The 23,778-nt window shown below is 35.5% G+C and overlaps 1 protein-coding gene across 1 annotated transcript in view; it reads left to right on the top strand.

Annotated features, from left to right (window-relative positions):
- Positions 1 to 23,778, top strand: part of Rep (Rab escort protein) — a 115,925-nt gene that overhangs the window by 15,765 nt on the left and 76,382 nt on the right. Inside the window, exons 2-4 of the mRNA XM_089089875.1 lie at positions 4,387 to 4,453; positions 7,273 to 7,455; positions 14,674 to 14,776. Coding sequence (XP_088946001.1) covers positions 4,387 to 4,453; positions 7,273 to 7,455; positions 14,674 to 14,776 — 353 coding nt within the window. The remainder of the gene's footprint in view (positions 1 to 4,386; positions 4,454 to 7,272; positions 7,456 to 14,673; positions 14,777 to 23,778) is intronic.

Genomic DNA, 23,778 nt, shown 5'->3' with positions numbered 1-23,778 from the left:
AGTACAAGCCTGTGACAGACAACTGCTTTCAACTGTCACAGTGTAGGAGGTTTCTTTAACAACCTGGATTGAGGCCTATATAAACACATGTTCAGACCACAAGACATTTGAAGTTTTGACGAATCAGGTCTGAAAAAATTCACAATCCTGGTAATATCATTGCATAGCGAGGCTAGAAGTAAGTAGGGAAGGTCACGTCAGCAGAAAAAGGTCAGTTGACCATGATTTGTGCTGGTGTTAATGTGTTGGGAACAAAGACCCTCCTCTACTTATTTCCCCACAAAAACAGTGTCCAGAAATTTTACTCAGGGGAGCTTTACCAGGAACCATCATGATCAGCTCAGAAAATACTTCTGGCTGGATGACTGCCTCTCATTTTTTGCTTTACTTGCAGCATTTTATCAATCAAGTCAAACCCAAAAAATCAACAGGAAAAAAAATATGAAAAACTCAAAAGCGCTCACTGACACCCCTATGAAAGAATGCATTACTGCTAGGATAAAAGCTGTGTCTGCCAAAAAGCCCTAGTCCTGGAACGGAAGAAAGTCAGACAAGTGAAAAGACTAAAAAGCAAAAGGCGTGTCTCTGGCAACAAGAGCTACAGTTAGAGTGACGATTCTGACGTTGATGATCCTGTATACAACAACTCTTCAGACCCCAGCATAGATATTGAAGACAAGCCCCCTACCAGCAACTTCTAATTTGACACTGAGAAAGTCAAGACTGGTGATTACATTCTGATTGAGCTGAAGAACAAGAAAGGGAATTCTGTTCACAATGTTATCATGATCAAAAGTAGCAACTGAAGAACTTAAGGTTCTCTTTTGGAAGAAGACTGGAGCAAGAGACTTTGCGCTAAGTGACGAGATGAATAGTGTCTTAAAGACAGAGGTTGAAATAAAACTACCACCACTGAAAGGTAGAACACCAAGATTAGCGGAGACGCTTACTTTTGGTGTTGATAAGTCAATGTATAATTTGAAATTAATACTCTTTATTTTTTTTTAAACCTCAATGAAATTCATTTTGTAGATTTTATGCTGACCATATTTTTTCTTAATTTTATAGCCAAAAAACAAGCTTTAATATTCCCCTGGTCACTTTTCTTTTTCTTTTGTCCTGTGGCCAAGCATAAGCCACAGACTGCCGAACCGGTGCAGGGGTGACCAAGGTTTGGCACTCTTGACCACTTGGATAGAGGCATCCAGATGGAAAAATGGCGGAGTGTTTCTAATTGTCTTTTTCAAGGATGGTATTTAATGAGTTACTTTTGTTTTGGCATGCTCAGCAACTTCTTATCGCTTGAATCCATTCATGGAGAATTAAACAAGTAAAAATCAGCCAATCGTGGGCCAGTCTCCTATCTATATATTGGACCGAAAAACAATATTGAAGATTGAAACTTAAATGTTGATATCGCAAACGATATTTGGAAATTTCTGTTTATTTCCAGCTTTTTTTAACCATCTACCAGGTAACATCCAAAAAAAAATTCCAACATACGAAAAGTTCTCGCTAATATCTATCGTAAATTTGAAGTTCTAGGGGGAGGCAGCTGCCCCCTGCTCCCCTGCCCCCCCCTTCCCTACGCCCATTAACATAACCAATGGGCAAGGAACTTCTTCCCTCTTAAGTTTTTCCTTAATAACTTTCATCATGGCAAATTTGTGGCTCCACATTAACATTTGTAAAATAAACATTTGTTGCTCCACATTAACATTGGTAAAAAATATTTTCCCAGAAAAATTGAAAACTGGCCTAAAATTGTGATTTTTCTTTGTACAACCCTCCCAGCAAAAATCCCCTAATACTTTCCTCTCCCAAAGGACTGAATCTATGTGTACTGGATGATCCAAGTTCTATTTCACAAGGTATCCTGCCAATCAATGAAACCTACAGAAGAGTCTCCCTCTCCTCAAAATATTCTTTTAATGATAAAATTAAAGGTTATGGGATGGATGGATGGATTTATTTAGGTTTGGCTTTTGCTAGCTTAAAACTTAAGTTATACATGTCTTGATTCTTCTGTTTAAAAAAATATTATCCAAGAATTCTTTGAAGCTCCGTTTTTTTTTCTTTTTACCATATCCATTTGTTTTTACTATGTATCCATTATACCCAACCAACTCGCATACTCTATCATAAATTGACGTTGTGTGGCAGTGTCTACTCTAAGCCACAGGATATTGGTCACCTTGGTTATACCTATCTGTGGTTACCATTACCAAGTGGGCTTAAATTGCATCTATCCTAGCACTCTCCTAGTCGGAAGGCGTGTTACTGGGCTGTAAATACAGTTACGACCCTCTTTTTTTTCTTTTTTTTTAACATTTTGTGTAAAGTATTTTAACTGCCATCTCAACAACGGAGCCAAATAGATCCAACATTGTACCTTATTTCATTCCAAATTGCGAATTAATGTGATTAAGGTAATTTTAGTATCGTTTTTTTTTTTGTATCAACAATAACACATTAGCGCAATTCTGATGATAAATTACATAAAAAAGGCTTGGGACTCAAGCAGCATTGCTCACCTTATTCATTAGTTTACTAAGGTCCTGGTCTTAGGAGGGGGAGGGGAACACAAAAGGTGAAATTTTGGTCCCAAATATTTTGAGGGATCTTTGAAATATAAAACTGAAGCCTCCTGTACATCTGATAACAAGGCTTCAAATACTCCCAAAAATTGTCTGTAACACATTGTTACTTCACATTGTGAAGTGCACTTCACAATAGCAGTGTACTTCAGAGTGCTCATAAAAGTAGGATTGGCGTTAGGGATGGAAAATGCGCTGGCATAATGCTGCTCATGCATCCTGAAATAGATCTTTATTAAGGGTAAACTTATGAAGTTAATTTGGCTATGAAACCATTTCTGGCTGTGGAAGTTAGTACCATTTCTCAAATATTCATCCCATAATTTTTTACTAGTCCTTATGTTTCTAGTGGAATTAATGAACTTGTCTATAACTCTAGGAACAAAAATGTCCTCAAATGAACAAAAGAAGATCTTGTTGGATTCTTCTTGAATTTTCCCTTATGTGAAGGTAAATTATTAGAAGGATTTCGCTTGAAAAGTATATCTCGTATAGCTTTGGCTCCATCATTTTCTTTATTTTAGCCTATATTAAATATCCCTCTTTTTTATAATTCAGTTTAAATGATGTTTTTGTTTTTCCTTCTTTTCTTGAGGGTGCATTTTTTTTTTGAAGAATTCAAATCAAGTAGTTTTATGCAACTGAAGTTCTTGTAAGACTCAAATATGTTTTGTCTTTATATTGGGATAAAAAAAAAAAAAAAAAAAAAAAAAAAAAAAAAAAAAAAAAAGGAAATTAAGGTTTCTTTTCCATTTTGATGTGACATGTGATTGAAATGTAAATTTGCTATCTTAAAAATTTTATGGCTTATACACAAATTTTGAAATTTTTAGAATTTGAAGTTTATAGTTTCAAATAATAAAATGGTTTTTGAAACTTGCTCCTTGGCGTCAATTCATAAAAATGTAGGGGGGGGGAATTATTTTTCAAAAGTTTCATTAGATTAATATTGTTTTTTTTCCCATTTACAATGCTAAAAAACATATGTCAATGAAAATACTTCGAAAACGGTATGTTTCAAAATTTAGAGGGGGGGGGGGTGAAAACCCAAGAGGGTACAGGCCCCATCTGCCTCTCCCCGGTCGATGCCACCGAACATGCTTTCAATCGTCTCCCTTCTTTTTCGTCCACAGTTACTTCTCTTCTTGGTCGTTCAATAACTATTTGTGGTGGTTAATGGGGCTACAAGGTGATTAATTTATTTAATGCTATGCACACGTGCTTTGTTAGCACATGGTTGCATTTATTTGCCATGTTTGAAGAAAAACGAGACAAAAACGATCGCTGGAATTTTTGTTGTTTTTAGGTTGGTATAGTTCCCAATCTTACTATTCAATTTTTAATAATGAAATTAGAAACTTTAATTAAAATTTAAATTAAAACTTAATACTTAAAATTATAACTTTCTAAATTTAGAGTTACATCGAACTTTTTTCGCAAAAAAGGTACAAGATCTGATCAAACTATTTAGTTCAATTTGTTTCGAATATTTAATTGCGGCAATGGCACATCATTGTTATCATAGCCTTACTTAACATTATTTTCGTATTACTTAAGAAAAGTCATTCCTCAGTGAATATTATATTTGAGTAGCTTTTCCTAAAACTTTTCAACTAGAGTGGAAATCGAGGTTAAAACAAAATTTTGTTGCACATCTTGCCGCCCTAGCTACCTCAGCACTTGCGTGGCAGTCACACATCTTACTTGCCTTATGTTGGCCCTGTGTTAAGTTCTCAAGTTCAAAGAACAAAGTATTCTTGAGGAATTTAATCTTTTTAATTTTTTTTAGGCTTGGTTGAAAGCATCATAGCTGGTGCCTTCCAACGTATAGATAAGTTGACATTGCATTTGGATGCGTAAGTACTCATTATGTGATTATGATGCATGCTTTTTTTGTTTATGTTCTGCTAAAGTGGATATAGCCTAAGTTTTAGGTTTTGCATTAGGGGGAGGGGAATCTGGAGTTTAAAATAAGTTAAGTTCTGAATACTCTGATTTTGGCGTTTTTCTTCTAAACATTTCCTGAGTGAGGACATTTAGATGGATTTTAAGATAGAAATTCACTTTGGTAAAACTGCATAGAGCAGGATGGATGTAAAATAAATACCCCCAGGATTGGTCCAAATATTTGGACTTTAAATACACTTTCCTTGTGTTTGTTTATTTCCACCAAAGGTGATAGTATCAAGCCATTGATGCATAAGAAAAATTGGAAAGTAAGAAAGAGCTCATTCGAATTAGAATTTAAAGGTTTCGTTGCTTATAGGAACAAAATAGATCATGTCATATCACAATGCCCATTCTTGCCATTTTGTGCTTTTGGCGTGAATAGGACCGAAATGCTATTGAACGGAAATTATGAGATGACCAAACGATTTGGCGCTATACAAAAAAGTATTTATATGTCATCTCAATTTCAGAGCCATACTGCTGTGTTGTGGCGCGTCCGTCTCCAAACAGTCTGTGGCAACGCTAAGTAAAGAGTCATGTGCCTTCCATGTATTGTTCCGTCCCTTGCTTCTTTTTAATCGGCTGCTTCATATAGAAGGGCTGTTCGTAGAAAATTTGGAGGGTGCTCATTCGATTGTCTATTGTAGGCTCTAATACCTTTTTTAATACTTGAAATATATTGGAGGGCAGCCAGAGCCCCTCCCGTGCCTTTTTTTATAGTTGGCACTCCTCATCCCTGTAACCTCTCAAGACAACCAATCAAAACATGGATGCTCTTGTTTTGTTCAGAATGGCCAAAAGGTCTAGTAATCATGCCTTTGGAGACAACATGACCCCCAAAATACCTTGGGCAAGGGCCGTAAGCAATGCAAATTGCCAGTTCTTTACGCATAGGTTTTCTAGTAGGAGACGGGAGGCTTATTTGACATTGGGCTTGCAATGAATTGGAACTTTCAAGTGGTATTTTCTGAGTCAAGATGATCACATCTTTTGTAGTGGGAGGAGGAGGCTATTATTGGGCATGGAAATGTAATGAAACAGTTTCTGTCCCGGATTTCTTTGAAACTTGTAGCCGTAAGTCCTTGGGCCGAGAGGAGCCTAATGTACAAAGAATTAGTTTGAGGGCATGGGTCCCCCCAAAAAGTAGCCAAAAAATCTTCGGACTGGGTTGAAACTTATACTATTACGTCCTTAGGCTAAGGGGACCTTAGCCTGACGACTAAGGTCCCCGGCTCCGGTGGTAAACTGGAACCAGGTTTACCCGGTGTTCCGGGGTAAACTGGAAGTTTTAGAGGCCCTTTTGAGCACCGAAAGGGATTGAAGGGCGACCAGCCTCCTTTTCGTGCCGTTTTCTTCTACTTACCCCTCATGTTTCCGGATAATTTTTTTTGAAGGGGTGGTAACTTCTTCACATTGAAGAATACCTCCCCTTGTTTTGTTTTCTGATACCTGCCTTCCCCCGCCCCCCCCCGAAGGTGTCGGAACAAAAATTTTGACAAGTTGGTAGATTCCCTTGCATTAGAAAGTTGATTTTTTTTGTTAAGCCAATTCACCTAATGAAACCTTTAATCCTGAAATGTTTTTGTGCAAAATTTGGTAGAAATGGCTGAGAGTTATATAGTTATAGCTTCTGGTAGATAGCTTCACTTACCTGGGTAGTATTATTAATAAAGTTGCTAGATGCAGTGAAGATGGAAATAGTGGAAATAGTCAAGGCCCAGGTTGTTTTTTTCACAGTTGAGAAAGTTTGGAAGAATAGGAAGATAATTTTGCAAACCAGGATTAGAATATTGGAAGCTACAGTGATGACGGTAGTCATCACTGTAGCTGGTTCTGAAACATCAAGTATGGTTCTGAAATTTGGGTGCTCCGAAAGACAGAAGAGGATTTATTACATAATTTATAGAGAAATTGTTTACGGTTAATTCTGGCACTCGTTTAACTGACCATATATAAATAAAGACTTTACGATTAATTGGGTTCAATCCCACTTTTTAGTGGCACGAAAGAAAGGCTGAGATGGCTAGGGCATGTTTTGTAAATTGTTGATGGCAGATTGACAAAGATCGTTCTTTTCGGTCATCCATCTAGGGCCAGACGAAAAGCAGGTACTCCCCAAAGAGGGTGGAAAGAGATTCTTGGGAAGGATTTAAAGGAAACTAGAATTTCCCGGGAGGGGTAAAGAATCTGGGGAGTTAAGGAATTTAAATAGACTGGGATGGGGAAAGAGCGTGCGCAGCTTTGTTGGGCTGTGGTGGCTGGGTGCTGCAGTAAGTTGCTAGTAGTAGTAGTATTAGTGTACTCATATTACGCCATTTAACCAACTAAACCAGTGTTTTGTTAGTTTATCTAACCAGCCATCTCTGAAGACAAGGTGGATCAGTGAAGAAAAATCCTCCGAAGCGCTTAGTATTCTACTAATATTTTTGGTTTCAATAAAAAATAGTTAAAATTATTACGTAAAAATAACCACGCCTGGAGATCGGGTTGTCATTATTGCTGATCATTATTCTGTTGAATATTGACAATAATTTCCCTCCCGTTCTTTTCTGTTGTTAGACACAGGGACACTAGGGGCATTCTCCCCTGAGACTGGTCCAAAGGCCCCTCTGAAAAATTCAAAAAATATTGACCTAAAAATTCACTTCATGTTTGGACCCCATTCTCCCAAAGAAAATACCTGTTAATTTTGCTTGTATTTCCTGAAAATATCCTTATGTTTTAGTAATGATCACTACGGTGGTGAATGGTCTTCTCATACTCTAAATGGACTCGAGAAGTGGGCCGAAGCGCAAAAGAAACCCAAAACAACGGAAAGTGCAGCCCCTGCGAATATTGATGGACGAAAGTTTATACCCTTGGAATATGTTAGCCCTTACACGAATGTTGAGAAACAGTGGCATGTCCCGTAAGTATATCAGGATAGCTACTGTTGTAATTCACAAGGCTTTACACTATACTACACAAATTCCAACAAAGGGAAGAAAAAGGAGATAAAACTTTTCTATTAAGGACTAGCTCCAGAGCCGTTCCCAGGTTGGTGGTGCTCAGGGCAAAATTAATTACAGCCCCATCCTCCCATATCAAATATAAGCAAAAAAGCCGAATCAAAGTGAAAAATATAATCAAAGTGGGGAACCCATCAGCCGCGTACTCTCTCCCCCCCCCCCAGCAAAGGTGCCTGTGACAGCTTGCCCCCTCCCCTTGAACAGCTCTGGACAGTTGTATTCTTTTAGGTATTCAAGATATAGCAAACAAATTTTTTTCTTAAAATCTTGAACAAAATAAAATTTTTGTTTAAGGTTTTAAATTTAATTTTAGAATATTTTATGATACAATTTTGTTACATATTATGTTTTAAGTTTATGTCAATTTCTATTTCGATTTTATTTTAAAATTTCATTGTTTAAAAGTTTTATTTAACATTTATTTCGATATCAAAAACTCCCCAACTATTCTTATATATGAGATAAGAAAATATACGTATTAAGAAAAAAAAAAAATATATAAATAAATAAATAAAAAAAAAAATAATCAGAAGCTTTTAAATGTATTTAGAATCTAATAAGGGAGGGAAAAGTGAATTAGACTAAGTGGTGGCACTTTTCTTTTGTCAGGCAATGTATTTTACATCCAAGTGTTGTGAGAATGCCATAGAACGCCTTTTGGATTACCGCAGCCGATGCTTATAGTTTATTTCTGGAAAATTTCTCATTTAATCTGTGCGACATAGGAAGGGTCTCAGAAACAAAAAATAAAGTAATTGATGTAATTAATAGTTTTTCTTTGTAGACCCCTCAACCATTTAGATTTTAATCTTATGTACTGTTGATCATGTATTGATTTTCTACTATAATAATAGTAGTTCATTTTTGATTTACTAATGTTATAGTAAAGTGGAGTAACAAAATAAAATAAAAAGAAAACACATACAAAAGAAACTATCTCTCACTTTAAAAAAAAAACTGTTTTTGTAGCATATTCATTTTAATTGTTGAAAGTTTACGAAATGGTAAAACAAAATGCTTAGCATCATCGCTTGAGCATGTAATGAAAAATATAGGAGGTAGTACACCGTGTTTCACATTTTACATTATCTGAGGCGATAACGACGCCCCAATTGTACGAGGAATGAAATAAATGAAATTTATGTTGCCAACGTAAAAAGGAAAACGAAAAAATTTTTGTAGAAATATCTATCGAAATTTTGGTGAAACATAGTAGAGATCTCGTGATATTGGAATATTTAAAGATACAAAAAATTTATATAATTTATGAGGCTTAGTTTTTCAGCTATGTAAGATTTAAATTATATGTTCTCTGTTTGTGTTGATCAGGTTTTTTGAACATAATTTTTGTGAGTAAAACCAAAGAGTATGGGTAGCTTATATGAGCAGAAACTGGCACTAGTATCAACAAATAAAAAAACTATCAACACCGTTAAGCGTCTGGTGACATTTGGAAATTTTTTCAAGCTTTGTATTCGTCTTTCTGTCAGGAACTGAGATCAGACAGTAATTACTATCCTAATTTTACCAATTACACTAATGCAATTAATTATTCTTATTATTTCACAGAAAAAATATCAAGCGTTGCCAAACGCTAGATAGAGTTGGTAGTTTTTTCGACACTAGCGCCAGTTCCCGCTCTTAAGTTACCCATACCCTCTGATTGAAATCATTTACAGCTCGTATAAAGCCAAGAAACTGGAAGCCAAGAACACTATAAAGCCAAAAATACTGAAAATATAGTACACAGAGAGTTAATGACAGTAATAATGTAAGATTTATTCTTTTCTTAGGAGCTTTAAAAGTTTTTCTGGAAATAAATTTAGACATAGCCTCGGGATTTATTCCTGAAACTTTTATCCACCTTAATCTTACTCAACTACTTTATAAGAGGACGAAAACCAGGCCGTCTTGAATTTTATTTCAAGTTTTAAAACCTCTCCCTTCCCTCTCTATAGAGCACTTCCCTTTCATAAAGTTTAGCATTTTTGGTTGGATAGTCTTGTGCAATTTTTCTCCTTCTAAACCAATAAACAGCTCATTCTAAACAGCTAAATGAATGGAACTTATAAATGGATTAACAATTTAGGTCATGGGATTTTTTTTTTTTTATACGGGGAGAGGCTAAGGAACTGACTCATCAGACCTATATATACCTATAGTTTCACTATAGATCTAAATAAGTTTATTTTGTGATATAAAAGGATTGTTTTACCTTAATTCTCATTCACGTTATTTGTAAATTTTTCGGATAAAGGAATTTACGATTTGGCTTTATAACTCCCTTAAATTGTGCCCTTGTGATCAGCCCAAGCTGCGAACAAGCACAATCCCCAGATTTTTATGTAAACTGATGACACTCACATGGTTTCCTTCGTTTGTACACAGCACAATGAAGAAATTCTCAAAATTTTTCTAGGATGCCCTTTAAAAATTTAATGTCTGGCCAACATTGACCTCACAACTCTCTTGTGCTAAGCAGATGTCAAACATAGATATTGACGATTCGAAGCATTAGGGGCGAGGTTTCTAATGTAAGGAAGGATGTAAAAACAACTGTAGTTGTGCCTGTGCTTAGAGGACAGGGTCAGTAATTTCTGAGACCACACTGGCTACGTCTGACAAAACGAAGAAAAAGATTCTTAAAGAAGAGAAAACGAGGACAAAACAGCCAGTGAAGATAGAAGAAAAACTTGCAGAAATTTTGGGCGAGACCTCCGCTCGGTCGTCTTCAGTGCAGAACAAAACCTACAGATAAGAAACCAAACCTTAAAACCAACACTAAAACTAAAAGAAGAAAACCCTTTCTAGGTAACGGTGAAAGGGTAACTGAATGAAGAATACGATAGTGAATGGTATTTCAAATTTCGTTTTATGTAAACCTTTTTTTAAAGGTTAATTGCTTACTAGGCATGGTAATAACAGAGTTAGGTTGTGACATATGATTCGGTTGACAGATATAAAAACTGGCTTTTTTACCCTCCTTTACTCTTCTTTACGAATCTTTTTCTTCGTTTCGAGTAAGAGTTTTTCCCCTTGAAAAATGGGAAAAATTAGGCCTTAAACTGCACCGTTTTGGGTTTTAGCCCCCATCCCTGCTCATCCCATAAAAGTCCTGAGCAGCTCGCCTATGATTTTGGGTCATAGAAAAAGAAATAAATATTTTTGAAAGACTGTGACAAAAACTTCGAATATTTTGTAGGGAGATCACGCCCATACGACGACTCTTATGGGAGTGGGTTTCGCCGTGGCTATGTTCTGCGAGAATTCGTTTGTTTAGTTTCAATCTTCTCAGGACTGATTTTGAGTATCAGTGTAATATATTTTAGCTTAATTATATAGTAATTTTGCCTGTATGCGCGAAGAACTTTATTTGGATTGCTGACAAAACTTTCATGTCCAAGATATTTCGTAACATAATGTTAGTGGCGCGTTTCAAGTAAATCAATTAGGCGTATAACCAAAATTTTGGCAATCAGGTGAAATTCTGTATTTATTATTATCGAAGATCAAATTGCTCAACATTTCTTGAACTGTTTACCATTTGCAAAATTTACTTTGATGAATGATGCTTTATTAATCAAAGCAGATTACACCAGTGCAGTTACGTCACAAATATACTAACAAATAAACTTTTAATAATTTTGAAAAAATCCATAGAATAAGTTAGATCAAGCATTAAATACTTCCTTAAGCGTTTCCATTAAAATGCCGAATAAAATGTGGGGCACATCGCAATATATATTCCTCAGTGCTAGAATCAAGATAAGTTATTAATTACGGATAATACTTTTTATTTGTGGAAATCTAGTGTCTGGTCTATCAGTAGAGAGAGAGAGAAAGAGGGAGGGATGTGTTGCGTTGAATTGGTTGACTCTGGTAATATGAAAGGCGTTGTGTGACATATCAGTCAGAAATGAGTTATATATATATATATATATATATATATATATATATATATATATATATATATATATATATATATATATATATATATATATATATATATATATATATATATATATATATATATATATATATATATATATATATATATATATATATATATATATATATATATATATATATATATATATATATATATATATATATATATATATATATATATATATATATATATATATGATATGATATATATATATATATATATATATATATATATATATATATATATATATATATATATATATATATATATATATATATATATATATATATATATATATATATATATATATATATATCATTGGATCAATCAGATTGCACGTATCCCCTTTGGTTCTCGAGATATTCGTAATCTTGAAATCCACTCAAAATGTGGTATAACCAAATTTCGACCAGTTTTGTGGACCGAAACGCGTTAAGTGTACGACCTTTCCACAGCCACAAAGATTTCCATACAAGGCGAATCATGAGATTGCCAGAAAGGCACGATTGGAGCTCGAGAGAGATATGGAGACACATTTTCCAAAACAGTTTTTTCTTTTCTTCAACATTTTGGAAAATGTCACTTATGCCTCTCGTATTTATATAGCCGTGGTAAATTCAAATATTTTAGTCCAAACTGATACGTCCACTCTTGTCCACGATTATGGATTTCAAATTGTGATATTTCAGCGTGTCATAATATCAAAAATTATGATTAAATATAATTTTTATGCTTTTTGTGTCGTTTTAAGCTTTATGTTCTCTGTGTAAGTTTGGTAATCTATTTTGCTTTTCTCTTACAATTTTAATCTATCAACAAAAGACGAAACATTTGCTATCATACCATACTGAGATTCAGTTCCTTCCATCTACCGAATCACATTTTGAAATATAGTGTTGAGGGTTTTTAGGATTGAAAATACTTTGCAAATTGGTTCAAAATCTTCGAAAGAATCACAGTTTTCTATTTCTTTAAGCAAGTTTGTGTCTTCCTCTGAGAAGAAGTTTAAATAATATTTTGTTCTGGTTCGGTGAATGGATATATTTGAAACTAATATCTTGTATTTTGGTGAAATTTACAGCAGTAATCCTGTCTCAAAATTACTTGTTTCAGAGGGAACATTAAGCCTGCCATGTTGGTCTTTTATTAGTCCTGGCTACCAAGTTGGACATTATGATCCAGATCTGATCTTACTGAACTGCAATAAACAAACGTTCAAACTTCCGTTGAGCTTTGAGGGTATCTGAATATTATCACGACCTGCTCATCTTTTCAATAGTTTAATGTGTAAAGCATCAACATGGGGAAATTCCATAGTTATGCAATAATATTTGGAGCTTTTAGGAATTATTAAGATTAGTTTTTACGTTACGATTCTGCAATATGTGACGTCAATCTTTGTCGTGTGCTACATTAATAGCATTATATTTCAAAGAAATTTAATGCTTATTGATCTTGCAATTTTGACTTCAATGTGGGTGAATCTTTTTTGAGTGATTCCTTTTTCTGTTGTGCAATTTTGTGTCATGGGACTAATACTGCCGGTAAAAAAAAAGATGGCAAAGGTCATCATAAATGCAATTAATTTTTTCTATGATGTATTATTTGGATAAGTCTGCTAATTGATCCGGGTTGTTTGATCTCGGAACGTCACCTGTGCTAGACAGTCATGGTACAATTAGCACAGTTCTGCCACAACTGGCACAGATCTGCCACGCTTGGCACAGTCCCCAAAATGCTTTGCACACTCTGCAAACACTTGACATAGTTCCACCCCACTTGGCAAGTGTCATCTGTGTGCATGGTTTCTTAGGGAGAGCATAATAAAATATTTATTTATATTAGTTTTTATAAAACCTTTTTGAATATTTAAATACTGCATTTATTTATTGGTTTGTACGCCAGATTTGTTTACTTAGACGCAAGTCTCCTGTGAGCTCTGTGGCTGTATTGGGCTACATCTCTGGCTTAATTGGGTTTTTCAGTCCTAGACTCTAGGGTGATTATGTTCATCAAAAGCATCTATCCACCTCATGTGCTGGTGACCTTGGGGGAGGGAACAGCATACTCATCATTATAAAATTGTCTTTGGGATTTGGCTGGTGGATGCTCGTTGGCAAGTTCATGTACAGGATTATATGACTATAGAATTATATAAAAATTATGGGAAACTATCAGACAAGTCGTACAAATCTTGGGCTTTGGAGAAAGGGCATGAACTGATCATTGTTTGATGAATATGCTTAATAAGCACAAACTTATGGCTATAGGTTCTCTGCCTGATTATTGGGGAAAATCTTAGGAGTTTCCAGATACTTTCAGTCAGTGTGAGTCAATATCTCTGTATGGCAATAACATTTAGTTTCAAATGCTGGGAATCTTCGGCTGTAACTGCCACACTTTGCTGCAAATCGAAATTAACACTCAGAAGGTCACAGCCTATCTCGAAAGGATGATACAGGGAAACTATAAAAAAACTGAAGCCTATGATGACACAAGCTTTCTATTAGCACATTTTTCCTAGTTCTTTTTTTTCATTTAATAACCTGTTTTCTGGGGATAACATAACCGGAGCTAAAATTCATTTTCTTGACCTTTATTTGCTTAGTCATTCAAAGCTGTTTAATTGTCTTTCTATCAGAAGGAGTGAAAGAAAAAAAGATTTAGAAAGTCACATTGTTGAGGGTCACCAACATGCTTTTATTTTGTTCGGATCTATGGTACATTAATCCTATTCGAAAAGTTTAATAATTAAAGATAATAGCTTAAAAAATTCCTGCTTATGTGAGAGTTGAACCCCAAATTTCCAATTCACTACCTGAGGCTTTCAACCCTGGACCAGTAGTCAGACCTTTTGATTTTTCATACGTTTTTATTCCAAACTTTATAGTTCTATGCATTGGTATGAATTGGAAAGGGGGGCTCATGCCCCCCTATATTCCCCCCCCCCCTGTAAATTTCGAAAACTACTTTTTTTGGGTATTTTATTGAAAAATACCCACCTTTTTTAGTACTTTAAAAATAAAATTGAAGGAAGCAACAAATTTGCCCCTCTCTCTCTATTTGAACATATACCCCCCTCCCCTAAATTACTGCTATTCCTTTCAGTACTATAGTAAGTACATCAATCCTATTCCAGAAGTTTAATTATTTCTTTTGCTTTTTTCAGTGAGGATCTTGAGCCAGGACCAGATGGAAGAAAAATCTTTAAATGGACTAAAAGAACACTCCTCGACGAGAATAAGAAATTCAACATAGAACTTTCACCCAAGGTTAGTTATATTATCATAGTAAATAGGGTGACAGGCAGGCCAGGATATACCAAGAGGCCCACTAGACCCGAGCCTAGGGTTGCAGAATGCCAGGGACGTGCAATATATTATCACTGAGTAAGTTTTTGCTTAACAATAACGGGACTGCTGTGATTTATCGTCAAAGTGTTTTTTTGAACACAGGAATTCCGTGGCCACTTATAAATTGTCAGATGTCTCCCAAGAATGGCAGCTGAGAGTTGGTATCACCTCTCTCTTTCATTACTTTTGACTCATCAGTTGCGTTCTGTTCAGTGCTTCCACTATCCCTAAATTTTCGGGAACTTCCCCAAAAATCTCGAAAAAACGGAGCGGCAAGAACGCTAGGGCCTAGAAGCGTCAAAGCGTTAAATCTGGCCCTGGTGACAGGAATAAATTCTTGAGTGTGTGCCAGGTGTTTTGTCTTGACTCTTCTAGAAAGTGCATGCCTTTTGTTTATTTGTATAAGTTTTGAAGATGTTGAAAATGCTGAAAATGATCCATCCTTAAGGTTTTTGAATCCAACTGATCTTCATCAGGTCCTCTGTGGGGGCCGTTGTGGCAATGCTGCTTTAAATCAATAACATAATTCTTGTGATGATTTAGTGTCTTAGTTATATTTATTATTAATTAAGTATATTTCTTGTTTAATATTTACCAACAACCTAAAACGACATATATGAGACAGACAATAAAACGTCATAAACAAGACATATGCAAATGACATATGCAAGACATATGTCATGACGTCATAAAACGTCATAAAAAGACAGACCAAAAATGGTTTGAATCGAAAAAGCTTCCCTGCAGATATGTTTTTTTTTTTTGATGGCTGACCCATCTTTTATATGCTGAGAGTTAGTGCATGTGATAAATTCAGATGTTATTGGATTTAAAGAAACGAGTTAGAGATAGATATACATTTATTTAAAAAAAAAAAATAAGTATAGACACTTTCCCAGTGAAGAAAGGCAATTAAGCTTGAAAGGTCAAGTGGGGCTATTTAATATCAACTACTCAACGCATTCAGATGAATCTACTCAAAGACTAGAAATTCAACTAACAAAGGAGAAAGAAACTGGATAGTATGAGGGCAACCTGTTGAATGTAATGGGAACCTAGTGCGGGTCGTTCACCAAAATTATCGTCACTTAATGGCAATCTATTGAATATAATGACAACCTCGAACATTATGGGAATGGTATAATGGCGACCTAGAGAGGGTCATTCACCAAAATTACTGTCAAAATCAAAGAAACTCCTTTGTCTTGACAAAAGCAGTAAGATTAGAATTATTTTTCACATCAAGTGGCATAAAGTGAAACCAAAAGTTGTATTCGGCATCAAATACGTCTAAAAAGAGAGAGGTAGCCCTAGATGTAGCCCCATTCCCATTCATGCCCATAAGGGCCAATTCACAGCCCACTGGAAGATTATTTAACCTTATTCAATCTGAGTAACCATCTTTTGGTAAACACTTGTAGTAATCTCTGCAAAAAAAACCCCACAGACTTTGTCACAATTCCTGTAGTAGAAATTAACCTCAAAATACTGACAGAAAAATATATTGCCAAAAGTCAGGCAGCGAAAACTACTGCCTCACGCATAATGTCATATGGTGTGTTTTCTTACTTTTTCTGACTTGAAGCGAATTTAGATAAAAATTTGCACCTAAAAAAATTGTTACTTGAAATAAATTCTTGACTTATTGCATTAAGACAAAAAAAAAAAAAAATCAACAATTAAAGAAGACTATGAACGGAAAAACCAAAAGAAGAAAAGAAGGCCTAAAAAGTAGAGATAAAAAACCCGTGAAGCAAACACCTCAAGTTTACTTGGAGCAAGTATAAAACAAAGTTGTTTATATGTTGTCCGTAAAAAGACAACGTACTAATCTAATTAATAGTTTTCTTCTAGTTTGCCGAAAAAAATAAAGAGGCGTGTGTTTTTTCATCCGATAACTGAAGGGTAAAATAATTTTTTTTTATAAAATATTTTCCTATGTAATTTTTTTTTAATAATAATTCAAAAATAATAAGCTATACGAGAACTATGATGCATATTTAGCCATTAGAGAGCATTGCAGTTTTCAGATATGAATAGACCTAAGATAAGTCCAGCGAGGAAAAAATGTTTTTATTCTGATGTCCTTGGTATTTTAAGTTTAATTCATATTAAATATATAATTTATGCCTAATATTTATTTAATGTAATTATATTTAAATATGATTATTTTTATTATAAATTTATAGTAAAGCTTATGTAGTATATATCTAGGTAAAGTTTACTTAGAATAAATATATTTTTATTATAATTAAGTTTAAATATATTTATATATTTAATTAAATAATTTTATAAGCATATAATTTGATATATAAATTATATTTAATATGTTTGGAGTGAAATTCAACATCTGTTAGAACCGATTATTACCATATTATTTTCGACATTTTAAGCTACAATACATGCAAAGAACTTGTCAAACTGACAATAAATTCTCGCAAAAAGTTGCAAAAAAGAATTGCAAGTATTTTTCAAAGCTGTCAAATATGACGACGAAAATATCCAACAAGAACAAATTTTGGAAAACGATTTTAAAAATGTTGTGAACTTTTTTTTTAGGTCAGTACGTTGCTCTAGAAAATGGTGCATAACCAAAACAGTTACCATAACAGACAGCTAAGTGCTTATCCCCAGGATATCCTCGTTTTTCAACATCATTTCTTGTAGCTAGATAAATATCAGCCTGAGAGCAACAGTTTTGTTTCTACTGAGCCATTGTAGAAACATTTGAGGTTTCTCAAGGAAGGTTTTAAGTTTTGTTGGGATATACGAGGAGAGCCGTTCAAATAGGGGGGGGGGGGCCAACCGTGGGTGCCGTGGCTATAGGGCCGCCCAGGCTGATCGAATTTTTCACTTTGAATTTTGCTTTTTTTTTGCTTATATTTCAGTCTGGAAGGGGGCGCTGTAATTAATTTTGTCATGGGCATTACCAACCCTAGGAACGGCTCTGTATACCAGTTTTAGAAATGACGTTTTGTAGTTTAAATTTGAGTTTGTGAATATATTTTAGTATACCAATACCTGTTTCTGTGTTTTCCTATCGCAGAATAGCGATAGATCTTTCGGGCTTTTTTTTTTTATATCTTAGGGGCAAAGCCTCAGATTGACATCCTTAGGTAGTTACAAATATATTTTAAAAGAAAATAAATATGCTATTCTACTTTTTTTTCTTCGTGTCCTTATGAAACTATAAGCAGGTGTTAGGGAAACTTTGCGCCACAAATGAGGGACAAATGAGCCACTGGCCCACGGACTACGTGTTCTTTGTGCCCTATAGGCCGCATGTGGTCTTCTTGCACTTTTTTTTTATTTATGGAAGGTTCAAAATGATCGATCAAGCCTTAGTACTCGATCAAACTAGTTTGCGCCCATTTTGGTTTGTAGAATTATAATTTCACTGTATAATCAAAAATTTACTTACTAACCTACTCACACACATACAGAAAATGTTAACTGAAAAGAATTGGATAACTTGAATCTTCCAGATAATTATGATCTGTAGTTAAAGTACATTTAGTTTTCAGGAAATGCAATTGACACAATAGCTTTTTCAGAGGCTAGAGAGGTGGTAATCTGTGAGAGTGGTATGCAAGGGAAATTCGAGTTTTTTGGTGGGAGGGGATAATACCTAACAAGTTTGTATACTCGACATTTTTTCCCTTTTTATACCTCTCATCTGATAGGCTTTTTGGCAAGTTCTAGTAAGTAATTTGTACTTTTATTACCCATCATCAAACAGTTCGTGGTAACGAACTGTAAGTAAGGAGCGATCCGGCTCAATGGTAACCGAAACTCTAGAAAACGGATTTTTGATACCAATAGATACATCAAAAGAATCAAATTTTGATGCTGATTTCAAATATATAAGTTTCATAAAGTTTAGTCCTACCCATCAAAAGTTACGCACCTGATAAAATTTGGCTGATTTTGGAAAAAAGGGAAAAGACCCCTTTAAAGCTATAGAACCTTAATGGAAATCACACCATCATATTCAGCGTATCAGAGAACGCTATTGCAGAGGTTTCAAGCTCCTATCTACAAAAATTTGGAATTTTGCATTTTTGCCAGGAGAAAGATCACGGATGCGTGTTTATTTGTCTTTTTGTTTGTTTTTTTCCCCCACGGGTGATCGTATCGACCCGATGGTCCTAGAATATGTTGGGAGGGCTCATTGGAACGGAAATTAAAAGTTCTAGTGCCTTTTTTAAATGACCAAAAAAATGGAGGGGAACTAGGCCCCCTCCCACGCTAATTTTTTCCCCAAAGTCACCCGATCAAAATTTTGAGATAGCCATTTTGTTCAGCATGGTCGAAAGTATGATAAATATGTCTTTTAGGATGACTTAATCCCCTGAAGTTCCCGGGGGGAGGGCTAAAAGTTATGAACTTTACCCAATGTTAACATATTATTGGGGAATATACAGACGTTTTCAGGGGGGATATTTTCTGGTAGTGGGGGGGGGGTGGGTGGGTCAGGGGTTATGTGGGTGGACAGTTCCATGAAGGAAGTTGTCATGGGGGAAGGGACATTGCTATGAAGAGGGCGCCGGATTTCCCAGCATTATTAAAAAAAATATCAGAAATTATATATAAAAAAAACAAGTTTTTCAACTGAAAGTAAGGAACACCATCAAAACTTAAAACGACAGAAAATATTACGTATATGATTGGGTTCACCCCCTAGTCAATACCTCGCTCTTTACGCTAAAGATTTTTCAGTACCTTCATAAGAGTTATTTATTCTAATTAACGGCATTTGTGATTAATGGGCCATTTTTAAAGAATTGGAACAAAATTCGAACTTTAGCTTAAAGAGCGAGGTATTGACTAGGGGGAGAACCCTCTAATATACATATTAAAAATATATGAATATAGAAGTTCGTTACGTAAGTTAATTCGCAAGTTACTTATATCTATTACTAATGAAAATGTTCGTAAATAAAATTAAACAAGTTTCGAGAAAGCTATTTAACCAAATAAAAGTAAAATTAATATGCAAATTTTGTTTTAATTATTCATGTACTGTGTGCCAAAATCAAAACCTGCGTTAATTCAAAAACTTTCAAAATTAAATACAAAAAACAAGTTTTTTTTAACTGAAAGTAAGGAACGACATTAATACTTAAAACGAACAGAAATTATTCCGTATATGAAAGGGGCTGTCCCCTCCTCAACGCCTCGCTCTTTACGCTAAAGTTTGATTTTTTCACAGCTCTATTTTTTTAAACATTAAAAAACTTTAGCGTAAAGAGCGAGGCGTTGAGGATGGGACAGCCCCTTTCATATACGGAATAATTTCTGTCCGTTTTAAGTTTTAATGTCGCTCCTTGCTTTCAGTTAAAAAAACTTGTTTTTTTTATTTAATACATCAAGAGACAAAGAACGGAGTGCAAAGTAACAAGGAAAATGTCCAAGGACAAAAAAGAAAGATAACAAAATACAATGAATTACGCAATTGAGTGTTGCCGCATATCACAGAGGACAGAAATCTATGGTTGGGCCGAACTATAAAACTTCCTAGGAAGGCCTCAATTGCTGTTTTGGGCTTTGATAAGGTATATCTTCACATTAACGTGCTGTTACCATAGTGGCATAGTGCCATAGACCATAGTGGCAGGCGATGCATAAACTTGAAATACCTAAATTAGCGCGATTGGATTTATTGTTTGTCATCATTAGAAAATACATTTAAAGATGGCGCAGCTTGGGGCAAACGGGGTAAGGTGGGGAGAAGGAACAGAATTTTAAACAGCTGATAAATACTTACCAGAAGGACGAACTGTATTCGAAACTACTGAAACCTACGTGATTCTTAATTTTCGATCAACAATCTCACGAATAATTTCTCTTGTTTCCTAAACATTTCGACCCGTTAACAAACCTGGATACTGTATATTCGCTGATGACGCAATCGCAGATTTGCCTAAATTCGCATGTCTGCTAATCTGTCCTTTATCGTTGAAAAAAAAAACTTCCGATTTAGCCGTATCAATCAGTTCGTGCGAGCTATAAGTAAGGAGCGATGCGGCTCAATAGTTTCTTACAAAACTGTAAGAAACAGAGTCTGGATAATAATACATAAATCAAAAGATTTGAATTTTGATGCTTGTTCAAAATCTATAAAATTTATGAATTTTAATGCTACCCATCAAAAGTTACGAGTCTGAGAAAATTTGACAAATTTTTTAAAAAGGGGGACCCCCCCCCCCCCAAGAAATCAAGTGATCTTAATGAAAATGACACCATAAGATTAAGAATATCAGTGAACCAGACTGTAGAGGTTTCGAGGTCCTATATACAAGAATGTGGAATTTTGAATTGTTTGCCAGTGGCAAGATCACGGATGTGTGTTTATTTTTTATTTCTTGTTTTCCCCAGGGGTGATCGTATCGAACCAGTGATCTTAGAAGACTGAGAGAGGGCTCATTTGATAGAAAATCAAAAGTCCTAGTGCCATTTTAAAGTGACCAAAAATATTGGAGGGCAGCTAGCTCCCACCCCCTTTTTTTATCCAAAATTGTCCGATCGCTGCCCGTTACTTACATATAGTATTGACTATTGGATAATATAAAGATATTGTCGGGGGGGGGGGGGAGGGGATTTTCTGGTGGGGGTGCTTACGTGCCAGGGTGTTTCCATGGAAGAGTTTTCCTGGGGGAAGGGAATTTTCCATGGGAGGGGGAGCTGGATTCCAGGAATTAATTAAAAACTATCAGGAATTAAATTTAAAAAACAAGTTTTTTCAACTGAAAGGTAGGAGCAACATTAAAACTTAAAATGAACAGAAATTATTACGTATATGAAGGGGTTGCGCCCTCTTCAGTACCTCGCTCTTTACGATAAAATGTTTTTTGAATTTGTATAAAGCTTATTATTCTAATTGAAGGTTCCTTGTCTATCAGGATTCTTTCTTAAATAATTAAAACAAAAGGTCAAACTTAAAAAGCGAGGTACTGAGGAGGCGGCAACTCCCTCATGTACATAATAATTTCTGTTCGTTTTAAGTTTCAATGTTGCTCCTTGTTTTCAGTTGAAAAAACTTGTTTTTTATTTAATGGAAAAGTAAACCTGTTGATCCCGCCTCCTTCAGAGACTCTTGTTTATTCACCAGTTTTAAGTTTTTTCCGGCACTGTCTACAGTCAGGAATTTCGTCCGCCTCCTGTATATCTTCGTGTACAAACTTCTATTCTTATGATCATCTTGATCAAGCTAGAACCCTTCTAACATCTCTAGTGAACCCCACGCATAAACTCCTTGCAAGTCGCAGCCCCTCTGCTAAGCAAAGCCTGTCACAGGATATTTTAGACATCCTTATTTCTGAAGATGCAATCCCTCGCTTGCCAAATCTGAAATTCGTTATGACTGCAAGTGATGCGATACCTGCGATAGATACGGATCAAAATGCTCGCTTTAGCCGTGCCATTCAAACCTGGGACCGGCATCTTTTTAGCATAATTGATAAACTTGATTACGTCACAAGTAAGGTAGCAGAGACTCCTGCTTTGGTGAAAGAGTGTTGTGACGGAGTACAGAGCGATGTTTTGAGCTGTATAAATAAAGAAAAACTCAATGATAAATCCTGGCCTCCGTTGAATAACGAGTCAGGAACAGTGGGTCTTGTAGTAGATTCACCACCACAAGATTGTAATGATCCCTTAAAGCGTGAAGCTTTTCTGAAATCGTTGGATAGAGCTGATGGTATAGTGCGGATTTCACTTTCTAAGGAATCAGGATCCTAGCAACCGAAATGGGTCATTCATACGAAAAGACAAAACGCCGAAAACTTGAAAGACTGTTTGAATGACAAGGTTGGTAAAACTGAGGTTCGCAAATCGAGAATTGTCGGTTTATTATCACGAGTGGACTTCCCGATCAACCCAGAGAGTTTGTGTGCTTCTAACCATGGTATCGAAGAGATACAGTGCATCGGTGTTTCAAAATCATATCGTGTATACTTCCGTTCGGTGACGGCCAAGTCTCATTATTTGCGTCATGGGATTCACATTGGCTACGAACATTTCCGGCTTACTGATTATAAGTTTTTACCGCGAATGTGCTACAAATGCGGGTCGCTACAGCATATATCGTCAGGCTGCTCTAGCGTGGAACGTTGTCTCAAGTGCCTTGGTAGTGGACACTCTCATTCTAGGAACAACCCTTGCCAGAATGAACCTTGTTGCTTCCATTGTGGATCTCATGAGCATACTGGATTTAGCTTTCGCTGCAAACAGTTAACCGAAAAAGTTGTAAAGAATAAAAAATGATTAGTGCAAAGACTATATCTCTGAATCTGAATGGTTTTGGGGATAAACAACATGTATTGCAGTCTATGCTGCGCGATCTGGATATTTTGTGTCTGCAAGAGCATCACCTTCTGGACCACTCTACTAGTCTTCTTTCGAGCCTGTCGCACCAGTTTAAGTGTTTTATATCTCCAGCTACACCTACAGGTGGACGCCCATCAGGAGGCGTTTGCATTTTTATTCGAGAGAATTTTCCAGTTTCCGTGTTTGCCGTTAATCGATATTTTGTTGCTGTTCGAATCCCAGGGATTATTGTTTTTTCGTGCTATTTACCAACAAATTATCATACTATTGATTCGGATTTTGATTTCAATTTTGAATGTTTAGAATTATCGCGATTTGTGGCGAAAGTTCCATCAGATTTCCAGTGGCTTATTTGCGGGGATTTTAACTGCAACATTGCTATCTCTGATGTCCGCTCCTCTGCTCTTTTATCTTTGTTTTCGGTTTTTACTATAGTTTCAAAAGATGCGGATTTTACGTATGTCCATAATTCTGGTTCTTGCTCTACTCTAGACCATGTGCTGGTCTCAAATGCAGCGTTATTACCACAACCTGTTCAGGTTCGATTGGATATGCCTATTAGTGACCATTTTTACCTTTCTTTTTATTTAAAT

The sequence above is a fragment of the Artemia sp. Qi Xiang Cuo genome, chromosome 5 (assembly GCF_049724085.1).
Source record: "Artemia sp. Qi Xiang Cuo chromosome 5, ASM4972408v1, whole genome shotgun sequence".
Classification (NCBI taxonomy): domain Eukaryota; kingdom Metazoa; phylum Arthropoda; class Branchiopoda; order Anostraca; family Artemiidae; genus Artemia; species Artemia sp. Qi Xiang Cuo.
The sequence above is the reverse complement of the archived record's forward strand: the minus strand, read 5'-3'. Positions and strand labels throughout refer to the sequence as shown.